The 17096-nt window shown below is 39.2% G+C and overlaps 1 protein-coding gene across 1 annotated transcript; it reads left to right on the forward strand.

Annotated features, from left to right (window-relative positions):
• Window positions 1–4129: 4129 nt before the first annotated feature.
• Window positions 4130–11915, forward strand: LOC101848773 (MKI67 FHA domain-interacting nucleolar phosphoprotein). Its single transcript, XM_005107048.2, has 5 exons — window positions 4130–4199; window positions 6237–6371; window positions 8286–8394; window positions 9386–9591; window positions 11546–11915. The coding sequence occupies exons 1-5, from the start codon at window positions 4164–4166 to the stop codon at window positions 11891–11893; spliced, it is 834 nt and encodes a 277-aa protein (XP_005107105.1). The 5' UTR covers window positions 4130–4163; the 3' UTR covers window positions 11894–11915.
• The last annotated feature ends 5181 nt before the right edge of the window (window positions 11916–17096 follow it).

Consider the following 17096-nt stretch of genomic DNA (forward strand, 5'->3'; position numbering starts at 1 on the left):
CCCCCCAAGCAGACCCTAGACATGACCTGCAAAGAAGGTGGTGATGGGGATTATTTAGGACATGTTTTGAAAATGTCAGAATCAAGTTTGTCATATCAGACGAGGTATTGGAAACCAACTGGAAAAAAAAAAGAAGAGATAGATCGACTGAAAGTTACAGAAGCACCTTTTATATCAATTTGAAAGTGACGGAAGCATCTTTTATATCAATTTGAAAACACATTTCTGTGTTGAGTTTAGAAGGGGTAAAACCGTTGATCAAAGGCACAAAGAATGTAAAATATTATTTGCTGTTCCCAAGGACAGTCAAGTTTTAGAAGTCACCAAACTTTGACGACTATTTTCTCACTAACTTTACCTCTGACATCGGGCCATCTACCCCTCCCTCTAGTCTTTCAGGCGCTGATGTCTCGACTTCTATTCAAGACGTGTATCTTTTACAAATCAAAAATAAAATAAGCCAACAAGCTTTAAGATGATATCAAAAACTCAATTTTACGCCCCCAAATTGACGAGCGCCTGATTTCATCACGTCGCGACACAGAAAGAAGTCTGACTACTATGACGTCACATATCCTAGAGCTCGCCTTGGTTTTGTTCAGACTACGCTCAACCTTTGAATTACAAAGTTCCATCTGACATTACACGGATTTTGCTATTTTGAGTAATGTTCACTTACTAAGACTATGCGGTCATACACTAATATTACTAATATTAGTACATGTAATATGCTGGCGGTCGTCATCAAGATACTATTATGTGAGGCGTGCTGACAAAATCAGCTACTTCTCGCAATCAAAAATGGAGATATTAACTAAAAATTGACACAAGGAACATATTTGTAAATTCTAAACCAATCCCATTCTCTTCAAGTTTTACATGTCTTTTATCATTCCATACATGTACTACATGTAATACATTGTAAAAAGTCAACCTATAAATTTGACGCATCTATTTCCATCGGCCTAAAATCCGAGAAGTAACTCATAATGTTGTCAGCACACCTCACATAATATGCTGGCGGTCGTCATCAAGATAATATGCAGCAAGGAATTGCGTTCGAAAAAAAAGCTTGACCTACGACATATTGTGAAACTCAAAAAATTTTCTGTCAAATTTCTCCCGACTTGGAACAGAGCAGATAGAACTTCGTAATTCTGGGAAAGCGAATGCAGTGACACTTCTCTTTGTTTTCAATCAAAGCAAAAATAATGGTTCCTATGTATGGATGATGGGGAGCAGAGGCTTGTAATTGTAACAACAGCTGATTTCTTGTAGTTGTTGACACTGTTTAGGCTAAAACAGCACCTGGACATGGATGGCTGGTGCCTCTATAAATAAATCATTGATTGTCTGGTCTGGTTGACACTGTTTTCTTGTTTGTTTGTTTCTGCGTTTGTTTGTTTGCTTTGTTCCTAGTTTATGATATTATAGCCTATAGCATAAATAGCCTGTGTAGGTCTTCCAGCGGCAAGTGTGATCATTAGTGACATTAGCCACAGTGTGTGTGTGTGTTTGTGTGTGTATGCATGTGTGTGTGTGTGTTTGTGTGTGTGTGCATGCGTATATGTGTGTGTGAGTGTGTATGTATTTGTGTGTGTGTGTGCATGCGTATATGTGAGTGTGTGTGTGTGTGTGTGTGTGTGCGTGTGTGCTGCTGCTGCTGATAGGACATATTTATTGTTATGTTTGCCATGTCCTTACTGTCTTCTTGAAAACGTCTTCTTCGTGAGATTACGAGTATATAATAATATGTGAGGTGTGCTGACAAAATGAGTTACTTCTCGGATTTTAGGCCGATGGAAATAGATGCGTCAAAGTTATAGGTTGACTTTTTACAAATTATTACATGCAGTACATGTATGGAATGATAAAAGACATGTAAAACTTGAAGAGAATGGGATTGGTTTAGAATTTACAAATATGTCCCTTGTGTCAATTTTTAGTTAAAATCTCCTTTTTTGTTTGCGAGAAGTAACTGATTTTGTCAGCACGCCTCACATATTATTACATGTACGTTCAAAAAAATGTATTTGAAAGAATCGTGTGCGTGAAACGTTGACCCCAATCTATTAATTATAATTTTGTGAAGCGGCTAGAGCCTCCGGGGAGTGGGCACTAGAGCTATGGATGTGTTCTTTGTTGTAATCATTATTGCACACACACACACACACACACACACACACATTAACACACACACACACACACACACACACACACACATACACACATTCACACCTACACACACACTCACACACACTCACACACACATATACACATTCACACCTACACACATACACACACACAAACAAACACATACATACACACATTCACACCTACACACACACACACACACACACACACACACTCACACACACTCACGTACATGCCACATACATACATGTATCCCTACATGCATATATTAATTATGTACACCAATGCTAAATAATATTATGCATATTATTATGTTCAACAAAATAAAGATTTCTAAAAAATATTGAAACGAATTAATTCTTGTCACAATATTTCATCATCGTACTCAAAGGAGTACTGTATTGCTCCTGTTGGGGGGAAATATATTTTGTAAGTGTTTTGCGGCGCTCGCAACTGCATAAGGTCGTATGAGCGCGCGGGACACATTTAACTTTTTCAGTTGGTACGAAATTTTGATTATTGTGTTTGCCATGTCCTTACTTACATACTGGCCACATCTTTCACCACAATACCACACAAAGGGGGCTCTCGTGGCCGAGAGGTAAGGGTGTTCGCCACTCGTTCAAAGGTCCTAGGTTCGAATCCGGGTAGCGAAGGGAAAAATTTTCTTCTCGAAAATTGCCTTCTTTCAACTTTTTTCCTGCTCTCTGGCAATGTTCTGTTGTCTGCTTTCGTCTCCACTTTCTGCTCCCCCCCCCCCCCACCCCTCACCTCCTTTGACCCCTCCTCTGGGCTCCTGACTCTCTCTGCAGCCTTTCTACTGTTATTGCTTGGCTCCTTACTGCTTTCTTTCAGCCACACCCCTGATCTTTTGGAGGGAAAGATCTACACCAAGCCTTCTCGGAAAAGGGGGGGGGGGGGAAATCTCGGAGGTCCAGTGTGCAAGTAGCGCACGTTTAAGATCCCTTGGTGGTCTAAAATCGATAGGAGTAGGCTTGGCCGCCACCTGGGCAAAATTCAAAATTTCTTACCAACTGATAAATGTTTAATGTGTCCAGCGCGCTCAAACAATCTTATGCAGTTGCGAGCGCCGTAAAACACTTACGAAAACAACAATAACTAACAACAAAAACACACAAAACAATAAAGAACAAACATAAAATTACTGATACATGATATATTGACCCCATATTAAAGAATTTGTCTCATTTTGTTCATTACAATATATGTCAAGGTTCTTTGATTTGAACCGTAATATATTATTGATTTTGAACCCCCCCCCCCTCCGCCAATAAAATAACAATGCATGTATTTATAACAGGCATAATAGCCTTTAATAGACTAATAATAATAATAATGGTAATAGTAATCTCAAGAAAGAAAAATAATAAAAAGATACAAGTACTTATAAATAAACTGTTAGAATCTGGTAACCGCAGTGCCAATTATAAGTGCAAGAATTGTCCTGAAATCATGGCCGTCATTGTGCTCAGTGTAGGAGAGAGAGAGAGAGAGAGAGAGAGAGAGGGGGGGGGGAGGGAGGGAGGGAGAGAGAGAGAAAACGCCGGAAGACAACGGATCTCTCCTTTTACTAAATCCGATACAAGGGCCTTCACGTGATATCATCTGTTCAGAAGACCACCTCAACAAGCAGCCTATAAGTAAGAATTCTTCTTCTTCTTCTTTTTTTTCTCCTCCTCCCCCTCCTCCTCCTCCTCCTCCTCAATTCCTCCTCTTCCTTCAGGCTTATACTTAGAATCTTGAGGTAAAGGAAATAAACAGAAATTTTAGAAAAAAACCGAAAAGAAAGTTCCCTACGCCCCCCCCCCCCCTTTTTTTTCTCTCTCAAAATAACCCCACCTTGAGTAAAGCAAAACAAAACGAAAAAAAGGGGGGGGGGGGAGCCAAATCTTTTGTTCCGTATATACCAAGGAAAAGACCATGTTTTTTATTTTGCCTCCTTCTTTACCGATTAAACTTTTTCATAGTGCTGTCTTTCTAATCTAAACATGGCCCCTACCACGCCGAAGAAAAAAACAGAAGTCGTAAGTTGCTTTATTGTGTTTCTAAGACTTGATGGTTTTTACGTTGTCCAAATTGAATAATCTAGTGAACCAGTAAGAGTATGTAAGTTTCAATTTGATTTGTGTGGAAGGAACAGAGCGAGAAAGTTTAGATGAGGCAAAGCTCGTCACCATCCTCTGGCCCTGCCTACTTTCGCTTTTACTTTTAAAAGTCGTTTAGAGACTAGACTTAGACTCTAGATTGTAGATCTGGACTCTAGATCTAGATCTAGATCTAGATTCTAATATAATCTAGACTAGATTCTAAATCTAGATCTAGAATCTATTCCTCTAATGACTTCCATCAAGAGTGTCTGCCTTATTTTCCACTCGACAATTTCTTCTCTGTTCTGTGCTGCTGTGTACTAGAATCTAGATTCTAGATCTAGAGTTTTAATCTAGATGGCCACCTCTATTCTCACCCGGGGTGAGAAGAGTGCAGGTGAGTCTTTTGGCTATTCTCACCCGGTGCGCGTTGACCGATATAGCCTAGATCTAGGCCAACAAATTTTGCGTTCACCCTAAACCACAGAATTCTACACTGTGATAACAGAAAAATTGTAGAATTCTGTGCCGTGAACAAACGTTCCATTACAACTGTAGCCTACTAAAAGCGTACAATTTTGTCTGTGGGCAGTGGAGAGGGAGAGAAAGAGAGAGAGGAGTAGCGCGAGAACAAAATGGTGACCCGCGTAGTTCGGCTCGATTCGAAAAGTTAAATAGCCGTAGCATCTTTGTAGACCAGCATATTAATTTACTTTTGTGTTTTAACATCATTTTTTGGTAAGCCCATTTTTTAACTTTGTTTTGGTCAATTTGATCGTCCACACCGATAGACAGTATTCAGAAAGGGACAGAGAGAGAGAGAAGAGGGGAGGAGTAGATCTTGCGAGAACTTCCGGGCAGGTGAGAATAGCCACTTTCAATCTAGATCTAGAATCTAGATCTAGATAGATCTAGATCTAGATCTAGATCTAGATTTCTAGTACTGTGTGCTGGTTGCTATTTAATTATTAAATCCAAATTTAATCTAGAAGAATAGCCTACGCTGGCAAGTCTCACCCGGGGTGAGAGGTAGATCGTATTATAAATCGTAGATTTATATTGTGTTTGATGGGGTGTTCGCTCGTTACGGAAGTCCTTCCTCTAGATCCATTCAAAAAGTTTGTCCGGGGACCCCCCCTGAACCCCACCCCTATCTTTCCTCTGTCCCCCATTCTCGCGCAATAGTACGAGTGGTCTGGTATTCTTAAATCTTCCCACTAGATTCTAGATCTAGATTCTAGATATTGCAGGGATGGAAATTTTCCGTAAATCTACGGAAATCCGTAGTTTTGATTTGCTCCGTCATTTGAGATTGTTAAGATTCCCGCGTTTAATTCCTTTTTGCGTTTTTCAGGGTTAGGGTTAGGAACCAGAGTGAAACATGCCTGATGCTATGAAAAGCGCAAATCAGAATTAAATGCAAGAATATTAACAATCGTCCCGTCATTTACTTGTCCTACTTTCAAAGGCGAGTCATTCTGCTGTGATGTTGTACTAATCTGCAATTGAATAAGTGTACTTTTCCAAATCTGGTTTTGTACCAAAAGAGGTCTCTTTCATAGTGGGGAAAACCCCCTCCGCAGATAAAGGGTTAAGACTTAAGATAATCTGTAAAGAAGCAAAATGTCGTAATAGTTGTGGAGTTTCGTTAAACCTATCTATTGATTTTAAAAGTGTATTTCCAGTCTTGTTGGGACTGTACACATTTCTGATATCAGACTTGGTAACAGTCCCGAATTTCCCAGTACTGTTCCTGAATTTGGCAATCGAGGAACTTGAGGAGACATTGACTATACCTCACCTGAAACCAGTCGCACTTGATGTGATTCTGTGATTTTCTTCGTTGTTACTTGATCTGATATCATAGCGGTTGGGTGTCCCAGACTGGATGTTGAAAAAAATTGGCAACCCTGAGGTATCAAATTATAACAAAATTTTTAAAAAAACGTATATATATATATGTTTTCATTTCAGGTCACAGACGAGGATCGACAGCCAGGGGTGATCTACATTGGACATGTACCTCATGGCTTTTACGAGGAAGAGCTGAAGAAATACTTCTCACAGTTTGGCAAAGTTCTACAAATTAAGCTATCACGGTCAAAAAAGGTAAAATATGATTTGTGTGACCTTGTGACAATAATGGGGTGAAATCAGGGTCTCGTTAGAATGATGAAATTTAAGAGATCACATTATTAATTTTTATTGTGGCTCGACACATTTGTGTCCCACAGTTGGGGAATCGGGCGCTCGTCCATTTTTGGGCATATATGGAGTTACTGATATCAACTTAAAGCCTGTTCATTTGCCTTGCTTTGATGAAATAAATACCCATGTAGATCTATATCTTTAATAGAAGTCAAGATATTTGTGTTTGAAGAAGGTGGGAGTCACCTGGTTTCAGAGATAAAAGTAGCGAGAAAATGGCCCCCAAAGTTTGGAAAATTCAATACCTTCTTGAGAGTCCTTGAAAACTGAAAGTTTATATATTTTGTGCCTTTAGTCAATGTTGTTTGATGCAGTAAAATATACAAGATGTGTTGTCAAACTGACATATTAGATGTTGAGCCGAAAAAAACAAAAATTGCCTAACTGATGGAAAAAGTGCCTGTTTTTTTCTATTTAAATTTCATTATTTTGACAAGCGCCCAATTTCTCCATGATGCCTCACATTTCTGTGGGGATTTCAGGTAGTGTTGATTGGATGGGGGTTAATGGAAATAACACGGAGCATCACATTCCGACTATTAATAAGAGTTTTTATTTCTGTTTAGAAAGTACAGTACTAAGTCTGGATTTGAGAGCTGCTATATTTGTGAAAAATTGCATTCTAAAATAGGTGTTTAAAAAAAATAGAATTCTAAAGAAAAAGTGTCCTTTTTAAAAACAGAATTCTAAACAAAATTCTTTGTGTGGTCAGTTTATTTTGTATATAAATGAATGTATTCTTTGTATTATATGTGTATTATATGTGTAGCATCGTGGGGAAACCTGGCACTCGTCAAAAGGATCAAACAGAAAAAATCAAAATTTTTCCTCCCCTTGTGCAATTTTTATCCATTAAAAGAAAACCCCCAACTCAGTGTCAGTACCTTTTAAGTTTCAGTCCATTGAAAATCATTTCTTTTTTCTGTGCGGATTTCACTCCAAGAAAAGGTTGATTTAAAGGCAAGGCACACATGTCAATATGCAGTTTCCAAGGGCACTCTGGCTTTGGAAGCCACCAAATTTTGAAGGTCATTTTCTTATTAATTGTACCGTGATACCTGGCGAACCCGACCTTTTAAAATCGAAAATATATGTCAACTTCTATTGTGAAAGACAGATGATCAAGCTTTAGTGTGATGCCATTGACTCCTTGTGCCCAAACTTTGATTAGTGCCTGATTCCACTGTTGTGACGCAGATTTCTAATAATTAATTTGTACCTAAATAGATAATGATTTATTTTGTCGTTTTTTAAATGATAAAATTTCATTTTTATATCATTTTAAAAATCCGTACTGCGGTCTAAATTGTCTAAGAGGTGGACATGTTACACAGTGTCATTTTAATTAATATGAAATCAAAACATGGGAGAAAATAGAATGGAAAGTGGCTGTGTGTATAGGTGATTGTCTTGTTCAGGTGGCCTTTAGAGCAAGTTTGACTGTATTTTTTATAATTTATAAATCTTGCACCTGACCAAGGAATATACAATATAACAGGGATAGGTCGAACTCAGGAGACTCGAAATCACGCTTCCGTCGAACTGTGCCTGCGGTCCCGTTTTTAAAAAAAAAATTTTTTTTTTTTTTGGTGTTCTTCTTTATCTTTGTAAGATATCAGATATCCATCGAACTACGGATCGCTCAAACTGCCGAGGGCGGTCCCAACGAATTCGAGCTATCCGTGTTATACTGTATATACATGCACGCTGAAAGTCATGCGAGCGGGATGTGTGTATTTATTGTTTGCCCCAAGATTCAGTACGGAGGGTGATTTATTGATTATAAATGGTTATGATAAATATTATTTTCCGCAGAGTGGAAAGTCCAAAGGCTACGCATTTGTCAAGTTCCAGTACACGGCCGTCGCCAAAACAGTCGCTGACACCTGCCACAATTATCTCTTCTTCGACAAGTTGTTGAAATGTAAGTGGGTGGTTGGTGGGCGCTCTGGAGTGAGTGCCCTGGTGTGCTTTGCCCCTACTTAACTTTCCTATCGAATATCTATTGTCATTCTACGGTCTCCTTCTCATCTTTGTATGTCACTTTCCAGTTAACCCCTCCAATCTTTGGCTCTTGTATGATCTGATCGTATTGGAAGTGCCATAAAACTTACTAAAAGTTAACCTTCCCCCCCCCCCCCACCCCAGGTGGGTCGTTGGCGGGTACTCTGGTGTGGTTTGCTCCTTCTTTCCTATCAAACATCTATCATCCTTATCTCCCGTCCTTTTTTTTGTGTTTGTTACTCTCTTGCAGCACCTCTAATATTTGTAGCTTATGTAACCTTATTGTGTTGCAAGTGCCGTGAAACACTTACTAAAACATTTTTTGATAGTGTGCATCTTAATAAGAAATAGTTATGACAAAAACGTTCACAGCTGAGAAAGAATAAGATTGCCCTATCTACTGTTTGGGTCTAAAAATAACCCATTACTAACCCAGCGGGGCAGTGCCACTGACTAAAGTGTCTTTAGGCCATTCCCAAAGGGGGGACATTTCTCGTTCAAGCATAGTAGAATTGTAAGTGGGCTGACTCATGTCACGCTCATAACTGTGCCTGATCTACAACAGGGAACTGCTGGTTTTTCTTTCCTGATCCTTACATTTGTCATTTTCCTCTACTTCTTTTGTTTTGTCACTCTCTTGTGACCTGCTATTTCTGGGGTGCCTTGATAGTCGAAGCAGACCTTGTGCTGTTGAAGCTAGAGAGGTGAGCAGTCTAAGTCTGATTCCCTGTAAAGACTTCTCTGTTGACTCCCACGCCTTGGCGCTCATACGACCTTATGCAGTTGCGAGCGCTGTAAAACCCTCTACTATAAAAAAATATATATAACCCATTACTAATAATTTAGATAAAGGCGTTTAAAATAAAGTGGTACACTTCTCACTTCACTGGGTCTGTCTGTGTCTGCTTCAGGCGAGTACAAGAAACCGGAGGATCTCCACAAAGACACGTTCTTCTCGTACGACTGGCGGCCCAACATCAAGCCCAAGCGCCTGCACAACACTGCTAAGTCTGAGGTCAAGGTCCAGAGGTCAGCCAAGCGCTCGAGCAGACGGCAGGCGGACAAGCTGAAGAAACTGAAGGAGCTGGGCATCGACTTGCAGCTGGACGATGTTCTGGTGGGTGGCTGGATGGCGGGTGCAGGTGCAGCCTCTCTGCTGTGGTCTGCTTCTTCCTCTTTTTCTTCTTTTCTTCTTCTTTTTCTTCTTCTTCTTCTTCTTCTTCTTCTTCTTCTTTTTCTTTCCTATTAACCCTATGCGTATGCCCCGGGGGGGGGGGTCATTTTGTACCCCGAGGGTTGTATACTTCACATTTTAGAATACTTCTAGTGTGAAGATGTCTTTGAAACTTTCAGTCTTCTTCTTCTTCTTGATCGCATCACACTTGAAGTCTGGTATCTGTCATAAATTGGGCTGTCCTGCTCAGTTCATCTGTGGGAAACTTTCAGTATATTTCAAAAAATCATTTTGACAGACTGCTATCCAAAGTGTACGGAATTGGATTAACGAGTAAATTTCCTCTTTGGAAAGAGGTGGCACAGAGTTCGCCATGTTGTATGGATACGATAGTAAAACGCGACGTACGGATAGGGTTAAACGTCTATCGTCCTGATCTCTTCTCTTCTCTCCTCCACCCTTGCTTTTTTGTTACTCTCTTTGGTAACACCTCTAACCTTCCACACTTATGTGACCTATTTCAGCCATGCAGGTTGTGTAAAAACTCCATGAGAACATGATTGATTTAAAAAAAAAATTTTAACCATTTTTTTGGGGTATCATTTAAAAGGCCCCCTCCCCCACTTCTGAATGATATTCACTGTTAGTCAGTGGGTGGTTGGCAGGTGCTCTGGTGTGGTTTGCTCCTTCTTTCCTATCAAATATCTATCATTCTTTTCCCTCTCTTTTAAAAGCCCCCCCCCCCCCCTTTGGAAAGAATTCCCCCATAAATCCGGGGGGGGGTGCCGGGGCCTTGGGGGGGGTTTGCCCCTTTTTTCCCAACAAAATTTTTACTTTTTTTTCCCCCCCCCCCCCCCCCCCCCCCCCCCCCCCACCAGGGAAGTACTTCTGACTGAAATTGTCTTTATGCCGTTCCCAAAGGGGGAATGTTATCATGTTTTTATGCATAGTAGAATTGTAAATGGGCTGATTTTTCAATGTCATACTCATACTGTGCCGGAACAACATAGGGGGAACTGCTGCTTTTTCTTTCCTCATCCTTACTATCGTCATTTTTACCTCTACTTCTTTTGTATGTTTGTCACACTCTTGTGACCCGCTATTTCCGGGGTGCCTTGATAGTCGAAGCAGATTTTGTGCTGTTGGCTGTTGGAGCTAGAGAGGTGAGCAGAGTATGCCTGATTCCCTGTAAGGACTTCTCTGTTAACATCCACTCCTTGGGGCTCATATGACCTTTTGCTGGTGCGAGCGCGGTAATACCATACTAAAACTAAAACTTATCTCCCCTCTTTCTTTTCTGTGTATATTACTCTCTCGTAATATCTTTAATCTAAGGCACTAATACGACCTTCTATTTATGTAAAAAGTACCATAAAACTGACTAAAACTTATCGCCCTTATCTCTCCTACTTTTCGTTGTATGTTACTCTCTAGTTACGTCTATTCTTCGGCTCTAGTAGGACCTATTTATGTAGAAAGTGCCGTAAAACTGTTCATCTTTGTCTCTCCTTCTTTTCGTTGTATGTTACTCTCTAGACTTTACGTCTCAATTCTTCTGCCCCCATACGACCTTCTGTTTATGTAGAGAATGCCATAAAAACTCCCGACTAAAACTGTTTAAATCTTCCCCCCACAGTGGGTGGCTTGTGGATGCTCTAGTGTGGTTTTCTTATTCTTTCCCATCAAACATCTATCATCCTCATCTCCACTCTTTCTTTTCTGTGTATGTTACTCCAGTAATATCTCTGTAATCTTCGGCTCCAATATGACCTTATTGTGTTACAAGTGCCGTAAAATGCTTAGTAATGCTAAACTAAACTAATCTTCGGCACTTATTGTGTTGCAAGTGCTGTAAAACTCCCGACTAAAACTTGTTCAAATTTTTCCCCCCCCACAGAGTATGCCGGTGACCAACGTGACGGCACCCCCCAAGTCTGAGGGTTCAGGTTCCACTCCAGCCGCGGCGGGCAAAGCAGGCCGTAAAGTGACCCCATCCCCTGGTGCCAGCGTGGCTCGGACCAACAAGACGCCAAAGACGACAGTGTCCTCCAATGGCACGGCTGTTTCCACCCCGCCGCCGAGGACCTTGAAGCGAAAGCGGCCAGGAAGTGGGGCTGTGGCTGTGGCAAAGTCCCGCGAGACGAAGGCCGCTCCAAAGAAAGCACTTTCTGGGACTGAGAAAACGGGCGTAAAGATGGGGAAAAATACACCCAAGCGCAGTAAAGTGAAGAAAGGGAAAAAATGAATAAATGTAAATATAGTCCTCATCAGTTCTTCAGAATTTTTAAATTTTTGTTTTTTCTTGTGTTTGTCAACTGTTTTCATCGTCTCCAAGTTTATATTAGGGGTTTTACTTTAACAGCACTTGCAACACAAATAGGCCTTATAACTTAATCTATAAGTATTCAGTTTAATGAAAATTTCAAAATTATCTGAATGCTTTCAACTGTCTCCGTGGTTTAATGCACCCCGCATAATATTGCAAATTTTGATCTTTTTTTTGCATAATTTCTGATTATTTTTTTATTTTGTTAAAATTAACAGAATCGCATAATTTCACATTTTTGGGCTCAGTTTGCACAATTTCAGAATTTTTTTGTGCATAAAACCACAGGGACAGTTTAAAATACTTTCATTTGAAAGCATTTGTCTGCATGATCATAAAACAGTACAGTCCATGCCGGTTTTAAGCACGGTCGTCGGGAGAAAGCTTAAGCGTGCTTGAGTGCGAAGTAGATAATAATATAATCCAGATATTTTCATGTAGAAAATTCCCCGTGCTATTTCCCTTTGTTTGTAAGTAAGCCTATAGCGGTCCCGCAAAAGTGTGCACTGTTATCTAGACACCCGCCATGGTAGTTTTTGTTCGCTTGTCTGTTTTTGTTTTGTGGTCGAATGGGAAATGAAAATTTAATTTAGACGGCCTGTCACGATACAGCACACTAGGCCTACACACTGCCTGTGCGTACCTCTGCCCGCTGTGCCACTCATACCACCGCCTTCATCACACCTCGCACGTGATACACAATCAGGATTAATGGATAGCGAGGGTCAAAGGTGAAATCGCAGCCAGCCTCCCTTTCTCGTCTCCCCGACTCTCTTTGTATTTTTTTTGGTCGTGTGCAGCTTTGCCCTAGGTCTAAGCTAGATCCCATGTCCGCGCGTGCGGCTGTGTGCATCTGCCTTCCTCTCCGCCCGTGTGAGTGTGTGTGTCCATCACTTGCGTTCTTTGTGTTTCTCTAGACTCACTCCACTGCTGCGGTGTAGACTGTGTTCGAACTTCGATGGGTCATCATGAAAATATTGACTCTCTTGTAAATGAAGCGTGCTTGAAGCCGAAGTTACCGTGCTTAAAGGCGTGTAATTTATATAGCAAAAATTCAGTAAGAGCCGTTGAGCGTGCTTGAGTCCGAAACGTGCTTTAAGCCGGCGTGCTTAAAGCTGGCACGGACTGTAATAAATTGTGAAGATCTTCATTAGTTTAAAAGTTATATATTATGGCATTTGTTCATACCTAAAGTTAGGCCAATTTCAGGCGAATTGTAACATAGAGTTTTTGTGACACCAGAATGCAACTTTACAACACAAATTACCATATGTATCTATAAAAAAAAATTTTAAATGGTATTTTTAAAAGTATAATGTCAGTTTGTTGTGAATTTTGCATAGAATGCACACAATTACAAAAAACGCCTCTTTCCAAAGTCACAGAAATATTTTTCGGTACTTATACATGTGTACAGGGGGACAAAATTTAAAAAATCACCTACTCGATTACGCATCGGACACACGGCCCTAACACACAAATACCTCCTTCAGGGAGATGAGAAGCCGTTCTGTGTCGGATAGGACACAGATTTTACCATTAGACACATTTTAACAGAATGTCTAGACTTCAGAGAGATCCGAAGGAAATACTTTAAATGCAAAAACTTACAAGACATTTTTTCCATCGTTGATCCCAACAGAATTTTGGATTTTATGAAGGTCATTGGCCTTTATGGGAAATTTTAGATCGAAATTGAAGTTTTAAAAATTTTTGTGAAAGTTGTTTTAGATTGAAAATATATATTTGAATTTTAAATAATTTCAACGTTTTAAGATCTAATGACCCGTACCCAGCTGTACAGTGAACTGCGAATAAAACTAACTTGTGTTTTGCGCGCTCATATGACCTTATGCAGTTGCGAGCGCCGTAAAACCCCATACTAAATTAAACTTTAAAAATTCACCCTCGAGGATAACCCGAAATTGACAGACAAAATGGACAATATCTTTACTTCTAATGGTCATATTTATACAAATTGTACATCTTTGTCTTTGTTTTTCTTCACCTCTCATAATTAATTATTAAAAATTATCAAAGAGTAAGCCGACTAGGAAGTGGTTTCCAAATTTTATGCGTATTCATAAGATTTTAAAACTTGCTTTTGATGCTTTTCTCAGATCGTAAAACGGACTCCATTAAAAAAAGAAAAACAACCCGTCTCAATGACGATAAGTCAACTCTCTATCCTTCTTTTTCAAAATTTTGTACATTCATTTTTGTGAAACTGTTTATTGTATGCTTTCACGTACATAAAGAGCTTATAAAGTCGGGGAAAAATATTTTTCGGAGACATGGCCCACTGAAACATTGAATAAACCTCAGAAAGGAAACCAGAAAATAACAAAAATCATCTTACTCCCTCACTTGTACTTGTATTTTTTGGGACAAATTATAGCCTACCTCATTCTTTTATTTTTTAATACAATTTTCTTCACTTTTCATGACAATTGTTTTGAATTATCTATCACTCTATCAGCAATTTTCATAAAATCAGCTCAATTGTGAAAAAAAAAATAATCAATGAGTCTGAGGCTCACTGTCTAAAAGACTCACTGTATCAAAGAAAATCGCACAATTTGATAATGTAAAGATGTCCAGAAAATTATATATATATAAATTTTTAAAATATCACTGAGACTGAGAGACTTGGTGGAAGCTTATTACATGTATGTATAAGTCCACTCGTGTTTTTGCACACAATTTATTAAAAGTGAAAGTGACTGAAATGATGAGATTAACTAACTTTGGAAAATATAGCTAGATGCTAGATTAAAAATTACTTAGAACTGTGCAGCTCAAGTTTTACTTCAACAATTCCAAAGCCAATAAAAGCATAATAATATTAATAATATAATATAAATGCTGAAGATTGGAGGTGTTACTTGGTGTTGGAACCAAAAAAAAAGGCAAATGAAAAAACGCGAGGAAAGCTAAGGATGATTGATGTGTTTGACAGGAAAGACTGAAATGATGAGATTAACTAACTTTGGAAAATATAGCTAGATGCTAGATTCAAAGAGCGATTTCATCTCTGTGAAATTACTGAAATAGCATAATATTACACACATGTAGTTGATGTAGTCTTTTGAAATTGACTCACTCTCAATATTTTTGTCAACAGTACTGAGGTCAGCGTAGATGGGATTACATTGTGTTTGAGTGCTTTACCCTATCCGTACGCCTTGGGGTCATTTTGTACCCCCAAAGTTGTATTCTTCACATTTTAGAATACTTCTAGTTCGAAGACCTCTTTGGAGGGTGGTTGGTGGGTGCTCTGGTGTGGTTTGCTTCTTCCTTCCTATCAAACATCTATCATCCTTATCTCCCCTTCTTCTTTTTTATGTTTGTTACTCTCTTGTAACACCTCTAATCTTCTGGCACTCATATGACCTTATGCAGTTGCGAGCGCCGTAAAACTGAGACCTTTGAAATGTTCCAGTAGGCCCATTTCTCAAAAAATAATTTTGACAGACTGCTATGCAAAGCGTACGGATCGGCTTAACGAGTAAATTTCCAGTTTGGAAACAGACTAGAGTTCCCCAAGTCGTATGGATGCGATAGTAAAACACAGCGTACGAATAGGGTTAACATGCTACATTTGGGATGGGGAATATTGGGGATGAGTGAGAAGATACTATATATGGAGCTAGAAAATACTAGGGGTGGAGCTAGAAAATAGTGTGGATGATCTAAAAAATATTGGGGTTGAGCTGAACCATACTGGGGATGAGCTAAGAACACACTGGGAGTGAGCTAAAAATATGGGGGATGAGCTAAAAAAAAAAAAATTAAGTTTGAGCTAGAAAATATTGGAGATGAGCTGGGAAAATATTGGGGAATATAAGTTGGGATAAGCCGGAAAATAATGAGGATGGGCTAGAAAATACTGTCAAATTTGGGGCGTCATCTAGAAAATAATGGGAATGATGTAGAACTGAGGAATGCTAGGGTTGAGCCTGAAAATACTGGGGAAGGGGCTAGAAAATACTGAGGATGAGCTCGAAAATATAAGGGATGAGCTAGAAAATGCTGTGGATGAGCTAAAAAAATACCGGTGATGAGCTCGAAAATAATAGGGTTGAGCTAAAAACTAAGAAAGTACTGGAGATGGACTAGATAGAAAGTATTAGGGTTGACCTAGAAAATATTGGGGATGAGCTAGAAAATATATTCGGATGATCTAGAAAATATTAGGGATGAAGTAGAAAATACTGGGGATAAGCTAAAAGATATTGAGGATGACCTAAAAAATACTGGGAATGAGCTGGCTAATGCTGGGGATGAGCTAGAAAATATTAGGGATGAGCAAAAAAATACTGGATGAGCTTTAAAATATTAGGGAAGAGCTAGAAACTATTATTAGGGATACGCCTGAAAATTTTATGGATGAGCTACAAAATATTCGGGAAGAGCTAGAAAATACTATGGTTGAGCTAGAAAATACTGGGGATGAGCTAGAAAATACTGTGGGATATTGGGGATGAGTTAGAAAATGTTGGGCATGAAGCTAGAAAATAGTGGAGAATACTCGGGATTAACCAGAAAATACTGGGGATGGAAATAGAAAATAGTGGGGAATATTCAGGATGAGCTAGAAAATATTGGGGAACATTGAGGATGAGCTACAACTACAAAATACTTGGCAACATTAGGGCTGGAACTAGAAAATGCTGGGGGTAAGGCAGACAATATTACGAATGAGTTAAAAAAATATTAACTTTGAGCTAAAAAATACTTGGGATGAGCTAGAAAATACTGGGGATGAACTAAAAAATACTGGGGATGATCTAAAAAATATTAGGGGGTCAGTTAAAAAATACTGGGGATGCGCAAGAAATTATTGTGGATGAGACAAAAAATATTGGGGATGAACTACAATATATAGGGGATGGGATAAAAAATATTGGAGATGAACTACAACATATCGGGGATGGGATAAAAAAATATTGGGGATGAGTTAGAAAATACATAGAAACACTGAGGATGAGCTAAAAAAAATACTTGAGATGGACTAGAAATTATTAGGGATGAGCTAAAAATAAATAGGGATGAGCTAAAAAAAAATATTAGAGATGAGTAAGAAAATACTGTAGGTGTGTTAGAAAATGTTAGGGATGGG

The sequence above is a fragment of the Aplysia californica genome, unplaced genomic scaffold, assembly GCF_000002075.1.
Source record: "Aplysia californica isolate F4 #8 unplaced genomic scaffold, AplCal3.0 scaffold00571, whole genome shotgun sequence".
NCBI lineage: Eukaryota > Metazoa > Mollusca > Gastropoda > Aplysiida > Aplysiidae > Aplysia > Aplysia californica.